The sequence below is a fragment of the Scleropages formosus genome, chromosome 5 (genome assembly GCF_900964775.1).
Source record: "Scleropages formosus chromosome 5, fSclFor1.1, whole genome shotgun sequence".
Classification (NCBI taxonomy): domain Eukaryota; kingdom Metazoa; phylum Chordata; class Actinopteri; order Osteoglossiformes; family Osteoglossidae; genus Scleropages; species Scleropages formosus.
Window position 1 is genome coordinate 24,530,359 of NC_041810.1, and position 25,276 is coordinate 24,555,634.

General features: G+C 51.0%; 2 protein-coding genes across 3 annotated transcripts; both read left to right on the top strand.

Annotated features, from left to right (window-relative positions):
• The first annotated feature begins 2,789 nt into the window (after positions 1 to 2,789).
• On the top strand, positions 2,790 to 18,844 carry LOC108942141 (anoctamin-9). 2 transcript variants are annotated; one of them, XM_018765278.2, is made up of 24 exons: positions 2,790 to 2,970; positions 5,874 to 5,948; positions 6,298 to 6,420; positions 6,985 to 7,124; positions 7,334 to 7,389; positions 7,893 to 7,954; positions 8,456 to 8,535; positions 8,712 to 8,846; positions 8,970 to 9,063; positions 9,187 to 9,247; positions 9,719 to 9,801; positions 10,103 to 10,207; positions 10,350 to 10,514; positions 10,632 to 10,668; positions 10,949 to 11,060; positions 11,154 to 11,211; positions 12,479 to 12,576; positions 12,721 to 12,917; positions 14,754 to 14,906; positions 15,031 to 15,178; positions 15,426 to 15,548; positions 16,163 to 16,256; positions 17,303 to 17,415; positions 17,646 to 18,844. In XM_018765278.2, the coding sequence occupies exons 1-24, from the start codon at positions 2,953 to 2,955 to the stop codon at positions 17,692 to 17,694; spliced, it is 2,379 nt and encodes a 792-aa protein (XP_018620794.1). In that variant the 5' UTR covers positions 2,790 to 2,952; the 3' UTR covers positions 17,695 to 18,844. The 2 variants fall into 2 exon arrangements, with proteins under 2 accessions (XP_018620794.1, XP_018620795.1); XM_018765279.2 differs by lacking the exons at positions 16,163 to 16,256; positions 17,303 to 17,415; positions 17,646 to 18,844 and adding an exon at positions 15,708 to 15,848.
• Positions 18,845 to 19,232: 388 nt separating this feature from the next.
• On the top strand, positions 19,233 to 24,930 carry sigirr (single immunoglobulin and toll-interleukin 1 receptor (TIR) domain). The gene is made up of 11 exons (XM_018765285.2): positions 19,233 to 19,251; positions 19,368 to 19,460; positions 20,857 to 21,180; positions 21,299 to 21,506; positions 21,760 to 21,890; positions 21,993 to 22,133; positions 22,249 to 22,392; positions 23,273 to 23,375; positions 23,568 to 23,718; positions 23,814 to 23,997; positions 24,253 to 24,930. The coding sequence occupies exons 2-11, from the start codon at positions 19,385 to 19,387 to the stop codon at positions 24,432 to 24,434; spliced, it is 1,644 nt and encodes a 547-aa protein (XP_018620801.1). The 5' UTR covers positions 19,233 to 19,251; positions 19,368 to 19,384; the 3' UTR covers positions 24,435 to 24,930.
• The last annotated feature ends 346 nt before the right edge of the window (positions 24,931 to 25,276 follow it).

Here is a 25,276-nt window from a genome sequence, read left to right on the forward strand (position 1 = left end):
CCCCCGTCCCGTGCGTGATTAGAGGAGAGCCTGTCCAGATATAGCACCTCCGCCACTTGTCAGAGCAGTGGAACAGCAGTGTGCTTCGGCACTTTTGGGTGGAGATGGAGCTCGTTGGGGAATAGACTCTAATATCGCTGTGAGCAGTATGACACGACCATGCCTGTACTATGCTGGCCAGCTGTCTTACACGAGTACAGTAATCATCTCATGGCAATCTCATTATGTCTCCTTGACGTAAACGTGCACCTCATCCTGAAATACCAAATTACATCAAGGTGTAGAAATATCTGCTGTACAGCAGTTTCACGTTTTGGAAAAACTGCATCTGCGCCAGCAAATATTGACCAATATTGCCACCTTGGAATGAAAGGGCAGCACGGTGGCACAGCAAGTAGTACTGCTGTCTCGTAGCGCCTGGGTGGCACGAGAGGACGTGGGTTCAATCTCTGCTCAGTCTGTGTGGAGTTTGCATGTTCTTCCCATGTCTGTGTGGGTTTGCTCTGGGTGCTCTGGTTTCCTCCCACAGTCCAAAGACATGCTGGTTGGGTGCCCATAGTGTGTGAGTGATGGAGAGAGTGAGTTCCACTAATGTATGGATGAGTGACCAGTTGGAAGTAGTGTATCTAGCAGTGTAAGTCACCTTGGTGAATAAGGTGTGTGGGCTGATAACACTACACAAAGTTCATTGGAAGTCACTTTGGAGAAAAGGGTCTGCTAAGCAAATAAATGTAAATGGAATAAAAAATGTAAATGATTTGATAAAGCTGTATGTAAGTTAGCGGATAGTGGAAAAACAAAACTTGTTTGCTACAAAGTGGACACATGATAACAGAATGATTGTGATCATATAAACTAAAGTTACAGCAGCATAAAGCCACTTACATAAATGTTTGGCATACCTTTCATTAATTTTTTAAATATTTTCATTAGTTTTTGTGGTAAAATGTTGAAAGCAGAGTGGCTGCAGGAAAATGACCATTTTTAAAAGGTCCTGATTCCAAAATCAAAGAGCTTTTCATTTGAGCAGCTCTGACACATGATGTGGTCTCTGAACTGCTGCTTACACTTGTATTTTAAGATGACTTACTGTTGTTATTAATAATGTAATTTCATTGCATAGCTGATGATCTTAAGTTTATATACAACTTCTTTGTGTTGCTCAGTCCAGTAACAAGGATGTGAGATGTGACAAATACTTTTGATCTCCTCTGTTTATTGGGTACGTTTCACATCCGCAAGTCAAGATGTATCAAATGAAGAGCTCATTATAAACTCTCACTGATTTGCAGTTTTCAAATTATTAAATAGTTTTTAGATAAATTGTAAACATCCCGTACTTTCTTCGCTGCTTGTTTCTCTACGTTTATTCCTGTTGTTATGCACTTTGTTACTGTGTTTAATATCTTTTTGTTTATACTGTTTGTACTTCATTTTTAAGGAGTTCACAGAATAAAATATTCACATACATGTACATGTTAATTTCTGACAGGTTTCTTTACCAATACAGAAATTTACAAAATGATGAGTTTTATAATAATGTTTATAACACTTTCATAATGTTTTGGGGTATTTTTAAGAGGAGTAATTCAGTGTAAATCTGAAGATCTGGGTTCTCAGCTTCATCTTCTAAGTGGCATGAACTGTCTTCAGACCCAGCGGCTCGTCGCCGTCCCATTAATGCGCTTGTAGCGCCACCATGCGGTCAAAAAGTAGAAGGCAGCGGCTGTAACAGAGTTCAGTGTTGGGGCAGTGTTGGGGGAGTGCTGGGGGGGGGGTGTTGGGTGCTATATCCTGCGAACATGTGTATTTCACCGCTTTTTGGCCCCTGCAGTACTACAGTAAAGAAACAGATACAAAAGACGCGGAAATTGCGAAATCGCAGCTTTTCACTGGTGGGAAGCGAAACAAACAGTGGAGTGAAACATGTTAAAATGCTTCAATAAAACAAACATCACAAGAGAGACACAGAAGAAGTAAAATGACGGGCAGCTTCTCCTCTGCAGTTTTCTGTCAGTTTCTCCACTAACCCTCCTTTCCAATTGTCATTATTATTATTATTATTATTATTATTATTATTATTATGGGAGGCGCGGGTAGCGCGGCAAGCTTGACCGGGTCCTGCTCTCTGGTGGGTCTGGGGTTCGAGGCCTACCTGGGGTGCCTGCGGTGGACTGATGTCCCATCCTGGGTGTGTCCCCTCCCCCTCTAGCCCTGTGCCCTGTGTTGTCGAGTTAGTCTCCGGTTTCTGTGACCCCGCTTGTGACGAGCTGTTTCAGACTGTGTGTGATTATGAATAATTTTTTAATCGCACGTGAAACACAATTACTAATGTATAATTTACACGTTCTAATGCTTAATAATGTTCAATATGATTCTGTTCTGTAATAACTGTGAGAAATCACAAATCATGGAGAAAGAAGAAAAGTTGCGACTCAGTTCGGTTTGCCGGTTCCGCGCTAATTTTTGGAATTTATTTCTCAAGCGCGCTGAGCTTTTCTCTCTCCACACTCAACACACACACGACTCCTCTCGCTGCCCCACATGATGAGTCGAGGCGTGAATGCTGCACGTGAGCAGCGACACAAAGACTCGAACCCTTCCCCAGCGCGCGCGCACAAACACACACACACACACACACACACACACACACACACACACAGCGGATCAAACCCGGCTTCGTGAGAAGCGTGGGCACGCGCCCTCGAGCGGCTGGAAGGAAGAAGCGGGCACCGCCGCTCACCTGCGCTCTGCCCTCGCGACGCGCATACCTGAGAGGCGCAGCAACGCGGAAGTCACCTCTCCTCCACAGCGCGAGCCCGCGGAAAGCCGTGCGCGCGGTGCCTGAGTGCGGAGCTCCTGCGATGACCGCCGGCGGCCGGGGGAAAAGAGCCCTTCCGTAGCGGGACTCGAACGCACAACCACTGGGACTGGAATGCGCCTCTTCTCAGCATGTCTTCTGAGAAACAGGTAAGGCTCTGTCCGCGTGCCGTGAAGGGGTGACCCGAGGACCGCACACTTCACTTGTACCGGGTGGTGTCATTTATTTACCGCGTCAATTCACTGTTTGACTTGAGCCCAGTGGTGCGCTCCTTCCTGGGGCCGCTTATCAGTGTGTGTGATGTGTACACACAGCACTCGGAGTCACCTAGGCTCCAGCTGAGCCTGCCTGGGTCTGAACCTGGAGGCGTTTGTCCAGCGGTCCAGCAACTCAGACAGCGTGAGACCAGCTGTCCCTCCTTGGGTGTAAACAGCTGTGGTGAACTTCTGGTTCTGGACATGGAGTGTGTTTGTGGGCATTGAGTCTCTCTGGGCATTGAGTGTTTGTGGACATTGATGCATCTTTACATGTTGAGTCGATTTGGACTTTGAGGTTCCGAGCATTACATTTTTGGACACGATTGCGTCTCTTTGGACGCACATCTCTGCTCTTCCCCAGCCAAGGGGATGCCGCCGTCTCGGATCTAGCGCATCGTTGTGGGGAAGAGCCGCTGCTTCCTACTAATCTCTACATTTAATTTTGTGCTCAAATGAAGCGCTCATGTAATCCTGCAGTCGCAGCCCGAGCACAATTTAGAAAATTAATCAAAACTGGTACAGGTGGCAAAGCGAAGGGCGGCGGAAGGCGGGTTCAGACACACGCCACCTGGCGCTGTAGTGACCGCCAGCAGCCTCTCACCAGTGGACAGTAGCCCCTGCAACGTGAAACAGAAACTCAAAGACGTACGGAATCCCGAGACTCCAAAGGTCTCCAGTGAGAGGGCGGCGTTAAAGTGGGGGGGTTGGGGGGGGGTCTCTGGGAGAAGGTGGGAACAGAGGTGGAGTCTATCTGCAGGAGGTGCTTCAGGTGGACGTGGGACGGGTGGACAAGTGGAAGTCCATAGTGCAGCGGAGCTCAGAGGGATGTCGCTACATTCGTTCTTCTTATTACTTCGTTACTCTTTATGTGCCACTTGTCCGAAAGGCAGATGGGCTGTGAGAGAAGGTGGGGACGCTGTCCTCCTGCAGTTCCTTTAGTCGAGGCGCCCGACTGCGTTCCCACAGTCCCTGTCTTCGGCATATGAAACAGAGAGGGCCGTAATCCGGGGGTAAGGGGCATGGTACCGTAGTACAGAACATGGACACACGCGCATACACACACACACACACACACACACACACAAACACAAGTTGAGCACTCAGTCCCCCTGAAGTGTAAAGTTGTGTTTGTTTACAGCAACAGAGAAAAATGTCCCTGTGTAGTGCGGTTTGCATGCATACCACGGTAAATCCTTTATGAGAAGGCAGTGAAATGAATCACCGCTAACCTGTAGATCCAGTTGCAGGTAAGGAAGGGGTGTCGCTGCGTGGCATCCTGACAAACACAACATAAACACCTCTTGTGATTACAGAATCGCTGCGGTGTACAACGTGAGCAGTTTACCCTGTTTGCACCGCGGTGCTCATGGTGTTTACCGTGCGTGCGGACGACAGCAAGGCACAGGGAGAATTCAGTGAAACATGTCACTGACGCGCTGTGCCTCACCCCCCTGTGATTAGCGCGACTCCCTGCTCCCGCTGCTGCTCTTCTGCATTGGCCTCTTACCGCGTTTCCAGACACTTGTTACCGCACTGACACAGTGATATTCTGTGTTTCTTTCGAAACAAGCAGACGCGTCATATCGATACCGCACACCGACATGTTGTGCAGTCAGCTGAGAGCACGAGGCGCTGCGCGGTCGCAGGAAGTGGTGGGTACTGTTGTCAGGTGGAGCACAGCTCAGTCGCTCGCCGTTCGGCAGGTGAAGGACGGTGACACCGGAGCTCCAGCAGGACTAAGGGAGCAGGGCTGGGAGACTGCTCGGATTCCTCGCCGAGGAGGTCCGGGGATTGTCGGCAGCACTGCCTCGAGGGGTCAAAGGTCAAGCATCCTTAGCTCATGTGTGCAAACTGCGAAGATGCACAGAAACGTGGGATGCTGTGCGTCGGGGCACTTGTGTGTGTTTTGCAACGAGGCAGGTGAAGTGAAGCCCGGCGTGTGTCGGCACCTCAGTGATGTCCAGAGACACTGACGAGGGTGACGGTCTCTGTGGAACGGGCCATGGGGGGGGCTTCTTCTCCTGGGTCTGCAGGGGTCCTTGTTGAGACACCTTGGAGAGGTACACGTTGTTTCCACGGCGACGACAGCGAGTCCTGTGCTGCTCGGGGACGCTTCTCCTGCCGCCGACCTGTAGGAAAACGGCCCAAACCAAAGAGAGTCGCAGGTCCCTCCCCTCACTCATACAGTCGCTGAGCGATACCGGCAAAGGCGCTTTAATCCGGTAGCTTCCTCAAACACCCGGGTAACCGAATATTCCGGTTTGTCGACTTAATACAAAGGTTATGATGCTTAAATTAAACACCTCAGAGCTGCAGAATTTCAACAATTTCCATGGAAGCTATGAGGATGTGTGATCACCTGAAGTTCTTCTCAGGAGCAGATGAGAAGGCGCAGCAGAACGCCGATCTCTTGTACTGCGCCGTTAGCACGGAATAACCGCGCCGGTGCTGCAGACACATTCCGGAGCGACGCCCCCAGCGGTGCAGGGTCAAGTCCAATTTTTCCTGGAAGCTCCAAATCCACAGCACAAGGGCAGAAGCAATAACAGAGCTTGGAGGTCTTTCTCCTTTCTCAGGAGAGAATGCTCTGCGCCCACGCCCACGCGCACACACATACACGCAGAGGGTGCGGCACCGTTTCGGGAGGGAAACAGAAACTAATTGTTGTGAAGACTGGCTGCGGCAGCGTGCTTTGTGTGGGGAAGCTCCAGTAGCCCGATCGCTCCAGCGGGCCGTGGAGCCGATGATCCCGTGACCCTGTGACTCTCTGACCCTGCGTTCCTCCCTCCCGACAGGCCTGCATCGAGCTCACGGGCTGGACGCCGGAGGGTGCGGAAAATGCCAGCAACACACCCCTGCTGCCCCCCGTGGTGAGGAAGCGTTCCCTTTTCCCACCTGCTGCGGGACACAAAGTTTGTGTGTTTTAGTCATACGTGATAAACGGCTTCCAGCGCATATGCGCGCACACACACAAATACGCTTGCACCCGTGCTCAGGGAACAGGCCCATGTTTAGTCCAATATTTAAGTGTTTTCTGCACAAACTGCGTTTCACTCAGCTCAGTTAAGCCTGTAAGACGCCTTTGCCTCATTCAGACAGTGAGTGTGCCAGCGCGGTAACCCGAAGGTGTGTATTTCATGTGTTGGTCTTTCGCCTAAAACGTGGCGACCAGCGTCTAGCGCCCGACCCTTGTGCTTGTCTCTCTCTCCCCCCCCGCAGTGCAACCCGCTGTCATACGACTACGTGTTGGTCTGCAAGAATGTTGAGGACGAGGGCAACAAGACGCAGAAGAAGCAAACGGCTTTCATAGACGCCCTGAAAAGTAAAGACTTTAAAGTGATGGTGAGTAAATCGGCACGAGCTGTCAATGATGATCGTGATGAGCTGAGAACAGAGAGTCCGAATGAAGAGTCGTTACTGATGGGATGATAACGTTGAGTCCGAATGAAGAGTCGCTATTGATGAGCTGATCACGATGACCTGATAACTGTTCGCTGTCTGCGATGGGCTCTTGACGAGGGTCACGAAAAGCGTTTGTTCTGCGATAACGGGGATTCTCGGCCTTCGCTTCTCTCGCTTGAGCTGTTTTCGAAATAAATGCTTTGCCCTTTTGCTCTACACATTAAATAGATGGGGCTCAGGCTGGAGAAGCATCAACGTGCGTCGTTTTGCTCATCATTGTTTCTGTGCCTTTTTAATCTGGGATTTATTTCTTCCCTCAAATGGTTCAAAAAGGCTGTTGTGGTGCATCATGCAGAAGGTCCTGCTGATACTGTGCCTCATGTATGATCGCTCTAAGCGCTGTATTGCCCTCTTTTACCCTTGATCCACGGACTGTAGGTAACGATTCTATGGCGAAAATATTCAGTGATGAATAATGTGATGAACAATGTCCTTGTGTGTCAGAAAATTGTGGACGAAAGCAAGGTGTTCTACGGGATCCGAGCCCCAAAAGAGATTTTTGAGAAGTACAGATACCTGCTGAAGGTGTCCGATGCCTGCAACTGGAGCTGTGAGCAGCAAGGAGAAGTTGTTCTGTCCACCAGGTGGGAATCAAATAACTGGAGTGTGTTGCCACCCCCCATTTATTTATTTGTTGTTTGTATCAGCTACAAAGTGAATGGGGAATAGGACTATACCTAATGAAATCTCCGCTGAGATACACACACACACACACACACACACACACACACACACACACACACATCAAGGACACAGCAGGCTCTCATTTAGATCTTCTCTCCCTCTGTTCCAGAATCAGGATCGTTCACTTCATCCTTGACCACACATACATCAAAGTGGATTCAGAAGGTGAGGAACTTTTGTCTTATTTATCAGCTGCATCCCATGAGCTCCTTGCAAGTCCCACTACCCTCTTCTACTGGAGGGGGTCCAAAGCTGAAAGCCTGTAGCTTCGCTGTTTTGTCCCCAATGTGGTGGAATAAGCTCCCTGTGTCCCTCAGATCTGCCGAATCCCTCCCACACTGAAGAAGGGTCTTGAACCCATTTCTTTGAGAGCCACTTCTCCCCTGATCTCCTGACAGCTCCATCAATGAGTCCAACACCATCTCCTATGATCATCTATGTATCTGCTATTTGAATGTCATTTCTGTAGGAGCTACTGGAGGGATGTGAACCAGCAACATGGTGGTGTCACACACGCAAGCTGTGTGTCCACAGTCCTGTGTTTGTGTCGAAAGCTCTTTTTTGTCATTGCACTTCTGCTCCCTTTAAGTGGAACATTGCTTTGGAGAGAGAAGTGTTTGCCTGATGAGTTAATGTCAGTGTGTTCACCTTTTTTCTACCCTCCCCAGAAGAGAACCTGGACGATCTCATGAACAAGAATGTGTTTGAAACCAAATTCTGCTTGCATGAGGTAAAGTCTTGGACTTTTTGAAATTTCATCACTGTTGCGCTGTCTGTCATCTGACCCTTTGTGGTAGAACACACAGAGTGATGTGATGTGACAGTGTGGTGAGCACAGCTATGACACGTGGGTCTACACACTCAGGTCTTGTATCCAGTTATTGAAACACAGGAGAAATGTGTCCACTTTCTTGAACTTAGACCGGAAAGGTTCATTCTTCTGTACTGCAGTGCATTCCTGCAGCACACACACACACACAGAGCTTTGTCAGCGTCACATGGAAACACCCCGGCATCTCGCTCACGTTGATTCACAGTGGATGGTTTGAAAGACACGTACAGAAACAGAGGTGCCGTCCTGAGCTCTGCGTTGTCTACAAAGTGCTGCGCTGTGTCGGGACGGTCTCGAAACACACCAAGAGCCCGCTCACTTGTAGCTCCATGTTCTGAAATCCAAGTTACCCACAATGCATCACACAGACCACCTCATCAGTGGTGCTCTTGGTTGCAGAAGAAGCAGCAGAAGGAACTGAGGAAGAGCTGGGCCCGCTGGTCAGCCTGCTTTCAGGGGCAGCCCATCAATGAAGTCAGGTGAGACCCCAACACATGCAGCGGGCCCTCGGAACATGGAGCCAGATCGCATTCCACCAGACATGTTCTTCAGTGGTGTTTCGGATGGAGGTCACGAAGCTCACGAGTGCGTTTCTTGAGCCTCGTGTCTGGTGATCAAGTGCCCTTCCTATTGTGTGTGTGTGTATCGCCTGCAGGAGCTACTTTGGAGAGAAAATTGCCCTTTACTACCTGTGGCTCGGCTGGTACACCTTCCTGCTGATCCCGGCTGCAATCCTGGGGATCATCGTCTTTCTCTACGGTTTGGCGTTCATCAACACCAGCCCTCTCACGTGAGTTGTGCCACATGGCAGGACAGGAGGAAACCGTGTGTTGCAATTGTTAGAGTGGCGATCAAGGGCTCTGCCTGTGTGTGTGTGTGTGTGTGTGTGTGTGTGTGTGTGTGTTTTTTGCAGAATGGAGGTGTGCACAGCAGACACCATCATGTGCCCCCTCTGTGACGGGAAGTGCAGAGTGTGGAACCTGTCAGACACCTGTGCCTACGCCAAGGTAGGTGTCCCACCTTTCCCTGCCCCACCATGCCCATGTTGGGGAGGAGAACATGTGAATATGAGGATGTGAAGGAGGGCGGTAACGTTCATGTGCGGGGTGGGGCGGGGCCTCTCCACACAGGTGAACATCCTGTTTGACAACGAGGGAACGGTGGCCTTCGCCATGTTCATGGCCGTGTGGGGTGAGTGAGAGCCTCCGGCTGCAGGTCCGAGCCTCACACACACTCGCGGTGGGGAAAATAATGCGTTCCCGTGAAATACGAGCGAGAAAAACACGCCGCAGTTTCATTTCCCTGAAGAACTTGGGTTAAAGCGTAATGAAACCAACGTTACTATGCTTTTACTTTTACTACTACTTCACTACGCCTTTACGCTTGCGTTGTCTTGCCAGATTTAAAAAGTTGTGATTCCCTTAAGCTAAACTCCACGTGATCTCTGCCAGATTATGCACAGTTACTGTCTAGGCACCAGGGGGTGCATTGGTTAGAGTTGCCACCTTGCTGTAGTGCCCTTGATCAAGGTACTCACCCTGGCCTGATACAGTAAAATTACCCTTCTCTATAAATAGGTAAATCAGTGTAAGTAGCTCAATAGTGTGGGTGACCTCAGAGAAGTGTGTGAAACAAATTGAAAGGTGTGGCGCTGTTTTGCAGCCACTGTGTTCCTGGAGTTCTGGAAGAGGTGTCGTGCCAAGTACGTCTGCCAGTGGAAGGTCTACGACTGGTCTGAAGACGAGGTGCTCAGCTCGAGATGTACTTTTACTGTCACTGTGCAGGAAGGAGTCCCCCGTGGGCTCGCCTTCAGCTTTTGCCATCCTGGTTCCTGCTCAACAGGACCATCTAAGCCACGGGGACGAGTCCCCATCGGACTTTTTTGTCCCGATCTCGCTGCGGCTGTTGAACTCGGGATGATACGAAACGTTGAGCCACAACAGGGGAGATCATCACAGTTTAGTTTGCTCGAGTCCAGCAGGTGAAATCAGAGAAAGTCCCTTGTGTAGCTGCGCTTTGACTGTGTCCCTCTTTGTCTTCTGACAGGAGGAGCTGATTCTGGAGATCGTGAACGACCCAGACTGCAAGCCCAAAAAGTACAGCCACTCGTACCTGAAAAGCACTCTGGTCCTCATTCTGGTCACTCTCATGGTGGGTCCTGGATCTCCCGAACCCCTAACCCTGACCTTAACCCCCAGCTCCGTGATCTCAGCTCCATGTTTCTTCTAGCACTTCCCCTCAGCATGCCCACGCGCAATAGTGTGTGTGTGTGTGTGTGTGTTTGTGTGTGCAGCTAGTGCTCATCATTGGTCTGACCCATGCCCTCGTGGTCTTCCGTGTGGTGGCCACCTTCCTGCTGTCCGGCAGCAAGTGGTCATTGCTCAACGAGAACGCCAGCCTCGTCGCGGTCATGTTGGGCGCCGTCGTCCACTACTTCACCCTCAACATCATGACTCGGGTAAGCAGCCCGCCGCGCCGCACCGCCCCGAGCCATCCCAGCATGCCCTGCAAAGTCCCACCTTAGCGGCAGCGCTCTCTTTCTGTCTCTCTCTCTCTGCCCCATCCCCCCTCGCAGGTCAACAGGAAGGTGGCCCTGAAGCTCTGCGAAATTGGTACGTTTAACGGGAAGGAGGCCCAGTGACTCTACAAAGGCTTTAAAATCACCAGCGAAGGGCAGGTGGTGTCCTTCGAGGAGCAGAGGCTCTTACTTCGGTCTAGGGTTAAAACACAGAATAGGCTCAAGCACTTTGGATGAAAACAGGAGCAGAAGAACAAATGAGGGACTGGTGTGAGAACACACTAAGCCGTTTGCTCATTGACACTGGACTGTAGTGCTGCCATCTAGTGGTGTGGAGGGCAATCACAATGTGCCATTATTGCTCTACCCCGCAGAGGAGACGCGCTCATTTGCCGCCACAGAAAGGAGCTTCACCGTCAAAATGTTCACCTTCCAGTTCTTCACGCTCTTCTCCTCACTCATCTACGTGGCCTTCTTCCTGGGCCGGTAAGGCTCTCGGTCCGTCTCCTCTGAGCGCCGGAAAAGGAGAGCTAGGTCGGGCGCTCATGTCAAACGCGGCTCTTCTTTCTGTCACCGCAGAATAAACGGGCGTCCCGGGGACTACGTGCGCATCGCAGGGAAGTGGAGGCTGGAGGAGGTGAGTGTGAGGCAGCGGGGCACTGTGAGTAAGCACCTGGACCTCTGACCAGATTTACAGGCTGCGAGTCTACAAGGTTCCTCAGTTCTGCGCCTCTCTGAAAAGAGCCAAGTGGCCAGACTGGGCTTGGGCACAAAGGAGAACCCAGAAACAATGCATCTCACATCATTGTCATAACTTCTGCTGACTATCTCTTCATCTTGAACATCCCAGGAGTCCCTCTCATGGGATCAGTTCCTGGTTCACATATTTATAACGTGGTCAGGTCATCCTAAGGAGATTGTAATGTTTGGAAAAAAATCTTCAGAATCTGGGTTCTCTGTGTTTGCTGAAGGAAAACATGAAACATACACGCTGGCTCCTCTTTACACTAACGGTAAAGTGAGGGATTTTAAAAAACAAATTTTTTTTTTGCTTTATTTGTATAGTATTTTAAACACACACACACGTTTCCAGAACCGCTTGTCCCATACGGGGTCGCGGGGGAACCGGAGCCTACCCGGCAACACAGGGTGTAAGGCCGGAGGGGGAGGGGACACACCCAGGATGGGACACCAGTCCATCACAAGGCACCCCAAGCGGGACTCGAACCCCAGACCCACCGGAGAGCAGGACTGTGGTCCAACCCACTGCGCCACCGCGCCCCCATATTTTAAACAGCATTTCCTAAAATTTCAGTCTGTCATAGATGGAGCATGACCTGTGTTTTTCTGTTGAGAGAACGGATGGCCGCAAAGAGCACCTTAGAACTAAGGGATAAGAGTTACGGCTGAGGGCCAGCAGAACAGGACTGTGTGACCACCTTGATTCAATTCTTTTCCACAGTGTTTACAGCTCCAGTCTGGTATTCCTGAGTAGTGGCGATAGTAGGAGAATGTCAAGCGTTGTACATGTTTACAGGTTGAAACAATCAACAGCTGCCACTGAATAGGATTTTGTTTTATTCTCAGTTATTTTAAATTAGTTTTAATGTAGCTAAGAGTTGTTAAAAATATTAGATTAAAAAGTCACTGGGGAAGAAATGAAGGGATGCCTGTGATATAAAGCTTCCATTGATTGTGACTGATAAAAGCGAGTGGCTTTATGGAGAGATGCCAGCACTCAGTTGGGTCCGTCAGATGAGGAGCCTCCCCAGTGGAACGGGTGTGAATCAGGGTTGTTTTCTGAGAGCCTCGGCTCGAAAGCTGTAGACTTGTCTTCCCCCAGACTGCAACTCCACTGCGGGGATTTAGGTCCCGTGGAGCAAAACCTCTCTGTGTCCCCGCAGTGTCACCCCAGTGGCTGCCTCACTGACCTCTTCATCCAGATGTCCATCATCATGGTGCTGAAGCAGACGCTCAACAACATCTTTGAGTTCACTGGACCGTGAGTTTGCCGCCAACATGTGCGCCCAGGGTGGCACAGTGGTTAAGGGTGTGATCATGTGACCAAAAGAAATCCCAGATGGATGTTCTTCTAGCCCTAAAACACAATCACGGCAAGTGCCTAACAGCATCCCTCTCCATGCAGCTGGCTAAAGAGGTATGTGAAGAGGAAGACAACCCAGAAGCTGCAGAGGAAGTGCGGTCACTGCTACAAGAAGGAGTGCAAGGACACGGAGGAGGGCGCAGAGCTCTGCGAGAACTGCAAACTGCAGAACTGGCTCCGGAACTACCACCTCACCGACGTCAATGCCTTCAGCCTCTTCGAAGAGTTCCTGGAAATGGGTGTGTCTCCCCATGGCTCTGAGCTGAACTCTGAGTGGCTCAGATGGTCTCTCTTCTTCCTGTTTACACATTACATTAAGAGAAAGAGATGTAGCTGCAGATAAAGTCTCAAGTATACCTAGTTTGTTACCTTCTGCTTTCTGCACCGAGGTTCATCGTTCGAGTAGGATACAGGATAGACAAATCCTGATACCCTCCCACCATTTTTTTTTAAATTAATATTATAAGATACACAAACAAGCAAATACAATGTTGGAGTAGTGGCTGAATAAAGGCTATATCTGGTGATCCTCATAAAGTTACGGTGCATGAACATTTACACCATACATGAGCTGGAGAGATCTTGGGTGAAGTGGGTCCGGAAAAGGTGAGTTTTCAGACCCTTTTTGAATGTAGACAGAGTTTCCGTAGTTCTGAGTGACAGAGGAATGTCATTCCACCACAACGGAGCCGGAGCCAGATCCAAGAGCCTCCGAGCTTTACCTTTTGTGCGCGGGACCACCAAGAGAGCAGAAGTAGATGAGCGAAGGGGTCTAGCTGGGGTGTAGCGGTTGATCAAGACCTGTAAATAGCTGGGAGCAGTTCTACTGATGCATTTATAGACAATAACCAGGGCCTTGAATTTGATTCGGGCAGCTATAGGAAGCCAGTGCAGAGAAATAAGAAGAGGAGATAGGGGGGAACACTTCGGCAAATCAAACACAACTTGTGCAGCAGCATTTTGTAGAAGCAGCAGAGGTTTGATGGCAGTAGCAGGAAGGCCACACTGGAGAGAGTTGCAGTAGTCCAGACGGGAAGTCACCATGGCCTGGACAAGTAGTTGGGCAGAATCAATTGTGAGGTAGGGATGGATGCTACGAATATTATGCAGGATGTATCTGCAGGACTGGGCTGTGGCTTCGATGTGCTTAGAGAAAGACAGACTCGCGTTAATCGTTACTCCCAGACTCTTAGTCAAGGAAGTAGGCAAAATGAGTGAGTTGTCCAGTTTGATTGACAGATCGTGACAGGAGGTCTGGTCAGCTGGGAGGTAAAGAATTTCTGTTTTGGAGAGGTTGAGTTGGAGGTGGTGATCAGACATCCACGAAGAGATGTCCGACAGGCAGGCAGCAATGCGTGCGGAGATGTCTGATGCACCAGGTGGAAAGGAGAGGAAGAGCTGGGTATCATCAGCATAGCGGTGGCATTTGAATCCAAGGGAGGCTATGACCGGACCGAGGGAGGAGGTGTAGATCGAGAAAAGAAGAGGACCCAATACTGGGCCCTGTGGAACACCGGTTGAGAGAGGCATAGGAGAAGAATGAGAGCTCCGCCAGACCACTTGATAGGATCTGTCAGATAGTAAGGACTCAAGCCATCTTAGTGCCGCATCTTTGATCCCAAGCTGGTTAAAAGAGGAGAGTAGAATCCGGTGATTGACAGTGTGGAACGCTGCAGACAGATCGAGGAGGATGAGGACCGAGGAGAGGGAGGTGGCTCTAGCGGCTTGGAGAGCGTCAGATACCGCCAGAAGGGCCGTCTCAGTGGAGTGACCAACTTTGAAACCAGACTGTTATCCATCGAGGAGATGGTTCCGGGTGAGAAAATCATACAGTTGATCACAGGCTGTCCACTCTAGGGTTTTAGACAGGAAGGAGAGGAGAGAGACCGGTCTGTAATTTTCAACCGGATTGGGATCCATCCTGTTGATGTTGTGATGAAGATGCTGTTGTTACAAGTGAAAACAGGGAGCTCCTCTGCTCTCCACTGGTGGGAAAGTATCATTGTCACTGTCCTCTTACCTTTTACACGGTGATCGACTTGACCATCACCCCCATCCTGGCACTGTCTCCACAGTGATCCAGTTCAGCTTCACCACCATCTTCGTCGCAGCTTTTCCGCTGGCGCCCTTCCTGGCCCTTGTCAACAACATCTTTGAGATCCGCCTGGACGCCATCAAGATGGTCAGCCTGGAGCGCAGGCTGGTGCCCAAGAAGACCAACAACATCGGTAAACCTGGGGTTTGGAAGTATGCCGGAGGTGTGGGAGTCAAGCTGATGATCAGCATGTAGATGCACAGCGTTTAACCAGTTGCGTGTATTTGTGTGCATGTGATGTGTAAACACACCTCCAGGTGTCTGGACCAACGTGCTGGAGGCCATTGGTGTGCTTGCAGTCATTGCCAATGGGCTCGTCATCGGCATATCCTCTGACTTCATCCCCCGTCTTGTGTATCTGTATCGCTATGGCCCCTGTGCCAACGGGACAGTCACAGGGATCAGGTGGGTCAACACTGTCCAGTCAAAGATCAGATCATCTAAACTGTGTCCTATCACAGAGAAGGATTGCTCAGTGCTGTCCAATCACAGATCAGGTTGTCACAGTTCCATCTATGATATTGAGAAGATGCTGTTTCTTCACACAAGTTGTGTGTCTGACATCCGTTCATCTGAACATCAAAGGGAAAACAAAGTGAACAATGTGCTTGTGAGTGTCAAAGGATGAGCAAAGTCTGTGTTCCATGTCCAGCTGCATGACCGGCTACATCAACAACACCCTGTCCACGGTACGAGTGAACGACGAAGGCGTGAAAAATGACTTCTCGGCCAACCAGCTGATCACCCATAACGGATTTAACGTGACCCACTGCAGGTGCAAACCCCAGCCTTGAACCCATCTCACCCATGTGTCTGCAGTTGGTTTTAAGGGCTCATGTTTGCCCCCTAGTGGTGGGCATGTGAACTGGAACGTTATCGACAGAAATATGGTTACCGTATTACTTCCCGTCTCTTCTGGCTGCTGTTCCTGAAGCCAGCAGAGCAGACAGCCCAGACTTTCCTTCCTCCAGCAACAGTCTCCAGCGCAGCCTGGGGGTCCCTGAAGCTCTGCCCCGGCCAGGAAAGGACCAGGTGTCTCATATGGGCTCCTTTGCAGGCCTTACAGTGCTTTAAACACTGCGCTTTTGAGCAGCTCTGCACTATTGGGCAGCTCTTATACTTGCAGTGGAAAAAAAGACCTTAATTACAACCTGTAACACACTATGTCAGGAATGTACAAAACCATATTTTTATGATCTGAAGGGAACTGGTAGATGGTACCTGAAGCTCTGTCTGGGCGTCACATTGAACAGATTTTAATGAAAGATTTTATACCCAGATTTGTTTAATTTGTGATGAGAGAGCCATGTGAGCCCTCAGCAGCGAGCGGTCGAAAGGGACCCTACACTCCCACCTTCACCCTTCTCCGTTCCTTTCTTCTGCTCTCAGTTACAAAGACTACAGGGATGACGAAGACTACAGCCTCACCTCGCAATTCTGGCTCATCCTGGCGGTGCGCTTCGCTTTCGTCATCCTCTTCGAGGTGAGCCTCGTCGCACACGTTGCATGCGCTCAGCATGTGCTCCATTCATGCCTAACACACAGCTACTGTTCTGCCCAACATGTCTGATGCATGACTGGCCCACTGTCGGATCCTAGTGTTGGTCCTGGTGGATCCAGGTCTCTAGAGACACCCTGATGGAGGTGAACACTTGGATTCCACAGAGGGATATTGGACGGCACCGCTGCCCATGTTACCCTTCTACCCTGAACTAGCACATCCTGAAAGCTGCTCAGACTCACCAGCCTTTTACACCCTCTTGTTGTTCGGGGGCTATTGTCTAACAACCCCCCCTCCCATCACACCCTGGTGGCTACTTTCCAGAACTGGGCCCTCCTGACCCCCAGCATCTGGAGCAGCAGAACAGAATACACATGGCTCTGTGTGTGTGTGTGTGTGTGTGTGTGTGTGTGTGTGTGTGTGTGTGTGTGTGTGTGTGTGTGTGTGTGTGTATGTGTGTGTGTGTAGATATACTGTGGACAGAAGAGAAGAGCACAGGATAATTGGTTAAGGTTACCAAAGTGAAAAATAAGTTTCTTTTTAAATCTTAATTAGACCTTTCTGAGGACCTCAGCTGTTCCTAAAGCTGTTGGTGAGGTTACTAGAAAGACTTTCTCATGGTGTGTATAATATACACACCCTGTGTATCATTTTCCAGGAAAGGTTGATAATTCTTGGAGAAACGCCTTTGGATGAGTTTTTACAAGTTACTGGATTGCATTTGTGGACATAAGGACAAATAGCTTCAATATCTCAGTCCTACTGCCCTGAAGGACCTTTGTTACCTCCAGGAAATCCACAAATGAACCTCAACCACATCGTTTGATCACTGTCCTATATCAGGAGACATGTCTAACCCTAATTGGATGGGGTTAAACCTCAGTCCAGTCTGTGAGGCAAGAATGGAGCAGTGGTTTAGAGGGGTTTAGACCACCACTCTACATCAGCACCAATAGGCGATAGGGACTGTAGGGTTACAGAGGTCACACACATCTCACGTTCAGCTGAACCGCGGTCTTTCTCCACAGCACGTTGTGGTCATCTGCAAGTTCATCGTCGCCTGGTTTGTCCCCGATTGCCCCATTCAAGTGAAGAACTACAGACTGGCGGACAAACTCAAAAGACTGAAAGAGGAGCTCAGGTGAGACCGCAGACCTGAAAATACAGGACGATCCTTGAGAGTCAGCTGCCTGTGGGGTGCAGAAGCCTAATTGACTCAGTTTCACAAACAACTACGGGCACAGATCCTTGGTGGTAAATTGTCCTTCTTGTTGATACATGATCGACCTAGAACACGATGAGCTAAGTGTCAAGAGCGCTTTGTGTAGGACACACCTGCGCCTGAATGTAACCGCCAGTTTGCTCCCGCAGCTTGTTCAAGGAGAGGAGCGAGCGCTGGGGGAGGTCTACAGAGGTGTGACAGCAAGGAGCAGAGGACAGGCCTGAGCTCCAGGAGAACGAGGAGATGGACACTCGCACGGCCCAATCCTCTTCCCACAAATCCAAGCACTATGCGATCTCAGCCCACCCTCTTTATGCGGAACTCGAGAGGTGGAGGGGGTCCACATCCAGGCAGTGTTTCTGTCCTTCTGTTGAGCTCCATCTCAGTGGTGAACAGCCACGGACGACGGTGCGCGAAAAGGCCCCTATGAGACCTCTTCACTTTTTAAAATATATAGTTCTTTTTTTTTTTTTTTTTAAAAAAAAAAAAAAAACATGAGATGTTTGGGGGTTAAATAGGCCATCGTTTTAAGGGCTGCAAGACACTTACTTGTGTCACTACATATGGTTGGTCAGAAGTACTTCACATCGTCAGTAGGAGCTGGTGCCCCAGTGATGTTCACAGCGACACTCTAAAAACCCGTTCCCAGCGGCAGCACCCCCCACCCCCCAGGCAAGGAGGCCCACTTTCTCCAAGGCCTGGTTGGGACACCTTGCTGCCGAAAGGAGCGGGACTCTCAGGGACGAGCAGTGGGTCAACGTATCGTCATCACCTTGCAGCTAGCAGCACATGGGGATTCCAGCCTGTGGCCCCTAATCGTGCGGGTGGGTACGAGGAGATGTGTGTCCCTAATACATCTGTTATAGAGCACGCGTCTCTACGCACCCGCTTCCAGGGATGAAGAGGGAAAAGAATTGTTTTAGTAGGAAAGTATAAGACGGGGGGAACCCGCAGTGCTCCTCAGCTGACAGCCCTTCTCCTCTCCCCTCCTCTACCGTATCAGAAACTTTTACGGATGTCCAGTTGCGCTGCATGTCCCACCGTGCAGGGAAACGGCAAAGGTGCCAATATTTGGAAGGAGGACTCCACAGGGCCAAAAATGTTTTCATCTGTACTGTATATGTAAATAAACATCTATGTAACCACCATCCATGATACTGTACATGTGAAGAGCTCCACTGTGTGCAAAGCTGGAGTTTCGCCCGTATTTCCTACAACAAGAATGTGACACTTTGAAACACAAAGTCTTGGCACTTCAGTAAGCTGATGAACAAATGAAAGTGAACAAATGAGGAAGTGAGACTATGAGGGCTACATCATCATCGTTATTATTATTGTCATTAATAAAAAATCTCCAGAGTGTGGCCGAATTGAGGTGAGTCGGTGGAGATGCGAGTCGAGCAGAAGAGAACCGAATACTGAGTGAAATGCACTTACTCACTGCGTGTCGTTTCCCCACTTTCTCTGAAATTACTCTTTATTGACGTCTGAATTTTTTTCTTTAGTTTTTTTTTTTTTTTAAAAATTCTTCTAGAATTTGCTCCCTTTTTAGTTTTCAGCAGATCGCAGCGAAAGACACATTAGCTCGTTATTTGATTATTATCACTATGAATAATTAATAATCGTTTTTATTATTATAAGCGCGCACGCGCCCTGCTTTCCGCAAACGGAAAAGTGTGACCATCGGCTGAAGACACCGCGACGAGCGCCGGCCACATACAGGTGCGCAGTACAGGTGTGTCACACGAGGAACAGGTGCGTCCCGTCGCCCACGTGACCGGCCGCCCGCGCGCACGCGCGCCACTCGCGGGTTTCTCTTTCCGTTCGCACCGCGGTTCCTGCAGGAACATATCTGGGATTTCCGTGGACAGGGACAGGACAGGTGACTATGCGTGGGACGGGGATCCTAAGGACGGTGCTGCTCAGCTGCGCTTTGTGGGGGGTCCTTTCCGGAGACACCCGGGGTAAGTAGAGTTAGTCGTACGTACACACACACACACACACACACACACACACACACACGATAATCATATACACACACCTGTGGCTGTGGCTGTGTGTGTGCGTGTGCGTGAACGTGGGGTACGGTGTGATGTAAGGTTTAATTGGCTGTTTCTCGCTACCGGGTTATGAAGGAGAGTTTCTTTTCTCATTACCACACACTGGAGTAATAACTGAGGTAATCAGCCCCGTGGGTCTGTAATGTGGTGCAGAAATACTTAGAGGAACATGATGAGCATGGTGACATGAGAAAGAAAGGAGGGAAAAGGTCTGCAGTTGGACACGTGGGACATGAGTCCTCGCCTTGCTGTTGCCCGTTAATCTGACGGTGAAATGATGGGACTCTTCATCAGTGTCCCCAGCAAAGCGTCCACCTCCTGAGGTCAAGGCCCTGTTTTGTTTGACCTTTGAACTCAGACACTGGTTAATACATCATCTGGCCTGTCGTTACTAAGAAGAACAAACGGGGAGGGAGTCGGACACGGAGTGACCAGGTTTTTATTTGTCCCCGATCCCACTGCCGGTGGAGGTACCACCGTTCTCGGAGGTCTCGGGTTCGAGGAGATTCCGCGGACACTGGTGACAGTGGTGTCCGTTAGCTGCTCTGATGCTGCGGTTCAAGTTCCCCTGGTTCTTCTTCGACCCCGCAGGCGTTTCCACGCACAACCGACGGAGCTCGGTTCCCACTCCGGGCGGGAGAGACAGCGGTCGCCTGGGTGCTGGACACCGAGGGGGCCCAAGGACAGGGTGTGAGGCACTCGGTGGACTGTTAGTGCTGTGTGAGAGGAGTGTGTGACCAGACCGTGTTTACTCTGCAAACATGCCGCAAACAGCACGCCTGCAGCGTGAGATGTGTATTTCCTCATTGCAGCAGGTTCCCCGGTGTGCGTGCGAAGTCCCTGAGGGGATGCGCAGAAACAGCTGAATGCTGGAGGAGCTCATCGGAGGGACCTCTAAGGTCAAGGGGGAAATTACGCTTCCTGCTTCGCTCTTGGTGCTTTGGGACTGTGGCAAATCAGGCTGGAGTCAACGGCCGTGTGCTGTTGTTTCCCGTGATGTCCAGCAGGGGGCAGCTCGGTGGTCCACCTGCTTGCCTTCACGCGTCACGAAGCCGCTCTGCTCCTGCAGCACGCTTCATGGACTGCATTCGTGCACGTGTGCATCCTACTATCCTGTTTGTGTGCTGTGTTACCGTAGCGATTCCCGCTGTGTTCAAAAGCACCCAAGGCTGCACGTGATCGCTTCCGGCACCTTCTCTCACTCTGGGCATAAGAGTAGGGCCCCTCTTGGCAAGTACTCGCACCTTGTGTGTCAAGCTCCTTGCTCATTACTCCCCATGCTGGTCCTCTCCTGCCACAGGTTCTGGGTGCGCGGACGGCCGCCAGGTGGAAGAGCAGGTATTGCTAATGATGGCGCCGAGCCCCCAGCGCCTCCACTGTCCCCTGGATGCAGCTGGGCTCCAGCTACTGCAGTCGCAACCCGGGCTGAGCCTGCGCTGGACAAAGGGCTGTACCCCCCTTCCTTTGAAGGACCCTTCGCTGCCCACCCAGACTCTCCTCACCAACGGTACAGCTTTCCTGGAGTTCCGGCACCTTCTCTTGGAAGACCAGGGCAACTACACTTGCACCATCTACGTGGACGAGCGCCCCAACGCCTCCTTTGCCGTTCGTCTCGTCGTAAAAGGTGAGGTTCTCCTGGAGGCCTGGGCTGCTGTTCCGGATTCCTATGCGATACAAATAATGAGTAAAAAAATAAGTGATGTGCACAAGGATGGATGTGCTGCTGTGTCTGTGTTGCACAGACCTCCCGTGCTCCCTGCCCCCAAAGTTCACATCCCCCAACAGCCCCTCGGAGCACCAAGCTGTGCTGGGCTCCACTGTGACCCTCAACTGCTCGGCCCACCTGCCCTGGGACCCCAAGGAGCCGCAGTGTGACTTGGCCCTGCGATGGAGCAAGCAGGGGGGACCGCTCTTCAATATGACCCTCCACTCTCAGAACGACTCTCGCTGGTAGGGCGTGGAGACACATCCCTTTTCATAATTTTTCTTGTGACGCATTTCACCCGAATGAGATCAGGGACTAACCTGCCCTCACGCAGTGGTCGGGGGGTGCTGAGGGGCTGCTTACATCACTCACTAGTGTAGGTGGGGTGTTAAGTGACTACAAGAAGCAGTCACTGGGTAGGAGCTGGATTTTGGGCCATAAGGTAACAGGTTCAAGGCCCTGAAAAGCTGGTGCCTCCTGTTGATGATGTGTCTCCAGGCTCCTTCCCAGCGGCACCCAGCTGGTGGTGAGCAGTCTGCTGGAGGTGACCCTCGGGGCATCTGCCGACTTCGGCCTCTACAGCTGCACAGTCAGGAATGTGTCTGCGTGGTTCAGGCTTCAGGAAATGAGTGAGTGGGTCAGGGGGCATCTGCTGTTAAGACTGCTTATGGCAAAACTGACAGACAGTGGTATGTAGAAGCACCCGACTGACTGTATGTGTGCGCGTGCAGGAGCAGCCGGCCACTCGGCGGCGGTCGTTGCCGCCATCGTCCTCCTCCTCCTCCTGGCCCTGACCGCCCTGCTCTTCTCAAGGTGCCACCTTAATGTCAGGCTGTGGTACAAGAACACCTACGGAGAGTTTGAGATCAACGGTGAGTCGCTGTAGCCCCTGGTCCCCGAATGGACCTCCACAGACCGGTTGGTTCTGTCTGGAGGAGAAATGTGTTTTCCTTGAGCCGTCCCAACTGGTGTGTGTGTCTTCATCAGATGGAAAGCTCTACGACGCCTACATCTCCTACGTCAACACAGACAGCGACCGGAAGTTTGTCAACTTCATCCTGAAGCCCCACCTGGAGAGCAAGCAGGGCTACAAGCTGCACCTGGACGACAGCAACATCCTACCTGGTTCAGGTAATGCCAGTAGGGATTTGGCTGCTCCGAGGGACACGGGGAGCTCATTGAACCACACTGGATCCAAAACTGAGAACGGACAGGCTTTTGATGTCGAACCGCTCATGAGTGGGACCTTCAGCGGGTCTGGGGTGGAGAAACACAGAGAAGACTCACTTGGTCGTGCTGAGCAGCGCTGCTGTAAAAAGGGCTGAACTTCGTGAGGTGTGGACTGTGTCACACCACAGTGCTCTTCTCAACAGATGGATAACGCAGCCCTTCCCAGCTCTCCACTACAGTGTCTCTGAATGTTGAACTGAAGTCGAGTCGAAGTTAAAAATTAACCCCAGCAGTGCAAAGCTGAAAGCCACAGATGACATTTGCTTAGGCAAAGCAAGCTGACAGACCAGGGCCAGACTGAAAGCACTCGGGTATGAAATCGCATGGACCGGGTGACCAGTAGTGATAACAGTAGCAACTGGAACAAGGGGGGGTGTATGCTGAAACGTTTCCAAAACAGAGAAACATCCAATCACAGAGTAGGCTGCTTTCCAAACACAGCCAGGCGGTGTGTGTATACTATGTCATAGTGTGTGAGTGACAGAGAGAGTGTGTTCCACCAATGTGTGCATGAGTGACCCTGTAAGTAGTGTATCTAGCAGTGTAAGTCACCACGGTGAATAAGGTGTGTGGGCTCATAACACTACATAGAGTTCATTGGAAGTCGCTTTGGAGAAAAGCATCTGCTAAATAAATAAATGTGGGTGTCCATGTGAGGGACGTCCCTTTGGGTGTGATCCTGATTGGCTATGCGGCCTGTCTGTCATGAGATTTGAAATTGTCATTGGCTGTGGAGTCTGTCTGTCAGGAGATGCTAATGCTGATTGCTTCGTGTCGACAGAGCCCTCAGCTGAGCTCTTGATGAACGTGAGCCGCTGTCGTCGCCTCATTGTGGTGCTTTCGCTGTCCTACTTGGAGCAGGACTGGTGTTCCAACAACCTCAGGTGAGCTGAGCGCTGCAGGTGGTTTTTCCCTTGGCGAGACGGAGAGGCGGTGCAGTGACTGTTACGCAAAGGGAAAGACGAGTCTGGCATGAGTTTCCAGTGAGCTCGTGGGAAAGGCACTCGGTGGGAGGAGACGTGAGATCTCGGTGGCCCCCTGCAGGGGGCGATGGCGTTCATAGTGTCTGTCCCCAGGGAAGGACTGTGGCGTCTGCTGGAGCTCTCCAAGCGGCCTATCCTCATCACCTGGGAGGCACAGCGGCAACACATGCACCCAGAAACGGCACGGCTGCTGCGGGAGAACCAGCACCGCTTCACCGTGCTCTCATGGGGAGCCCGCTCTATGGTGAGGCATGTTTCAACGTGGTGGTGGGGGGAGAGATAGGTAGCACATTCCTGGTGAGGGCGGTGCTCCAGCTTTCCTCATGTCCCCTCCCCCAGACCCTGTCGTCAGCCTTCTGGAAGGAGCTGGCTCTGGTGATGCCCCGAAAAGTGGCATACCGTAGCCCCCCCATGGCAGACCCCCAGACGCTGCTGCAGGATGACAGGGACCCCATGCTCACCCTGAACCCCGACTACCTGGACTGCCGCGCCGACCCTGACTGCGACCCTGCAGGGGACCTAGGTAGGAGCAGTAGGGCGGCCGTCGCTTGGGCAACGCTGGTGGAAGCCGGATTCTGGGCTGTGGGTTCCGAGCTCAGCGCATTGCGTTGTCTGAGAGAGCTTAAAACTTGAACTACACGTGTGAAAGTGTCTTTCTTCAATCAGGGGTTGCAGATCACAACACTGAGCTCGTGTTCCACACCCTGACTAAAGTGGAGGCCCCTCCCACTTTGTACGTCTCTCAGCACGGCTGTAATCCGTCCCTCCTTCTCTGCAGGGGTTCGGCTTCCCGTCTACAAGGCCCTGACTGGTCGAGTCCCTGTCCTTCCGGGTGTTGCACCGCAGTTGCCCCCGACGACGGAGGCCAAACCTTTTGACATCGACGTGTCGGACCTGGGGTCGCGGAACTACGGGGCTCGCACCGACTTCTACTGCCTCGTCACTGAGGAGGATGTGTGACGTGTGGTGTCAGCCAGCCCCCTCCTCATCCCCCCCCCTTCCCCCTGGGCCCCACCCCTTTTCCCGTGTCTCCTGGGTGTGGATGTTAAGATGAGGACAAGCTGTCCGGGAGCTGTGTGGCTCCATGTCACAGCCCCGACCTGGAGGAAGTGGGAACCTGTCCCCGTGAGAAAGCGGAGCCGTCTGTCCTGCTGCCCCCCCCAGGGTGGGAAAGCCTGCAAGGACCAGCAGTGCAGTACCAGGGTAACGGAGCAGTAGTGGCACAGTAATCTAGCAATATAATACCATAGTAGTGCAGCCATGTAGCAGTACAGTACCACAGTAATGGGGGCTGTGCCCAATGCCCCTGTTGGGAGCATCTAAAGGAGACTTGTGTTCATCCTTCAATCAGTCAATCGGGGACGAAAGATCTGGGTTCGTGTTAATACAGTTCATGGGTTTGTATTTATCCAACTGTCAATGTTGAACCAAATGCAAATTGACTGTCATATAATTAAAAGTTTAAATTGAATAAAAATTTATCCTGAAGTTACTACATCTTCATTTTAGATATTTGCACTTTAAAAAAGCTGATAGCGTAGACATTAGACCTGCTGCCTTTGAACCAAGAGGTCGCAGGTTCGATCTCCAGCTGTAATAGCCTTGAACAAGGTGTTTACCCTAAATTGCTCCACTAAAATTACCTAGCTGTATAAGCAGCTCAATAACTAATCAGATTAGCACTAAGTTGCTTTGGAGAAAAGCGGTGGAAAATTGAACGTGACAGTAAAAGCAGAGAAGTGTCACGATGCTGTTTGACTTGCACTGAAATGTATAAAAACGGGAGTTGTGGTGAGTGGAGC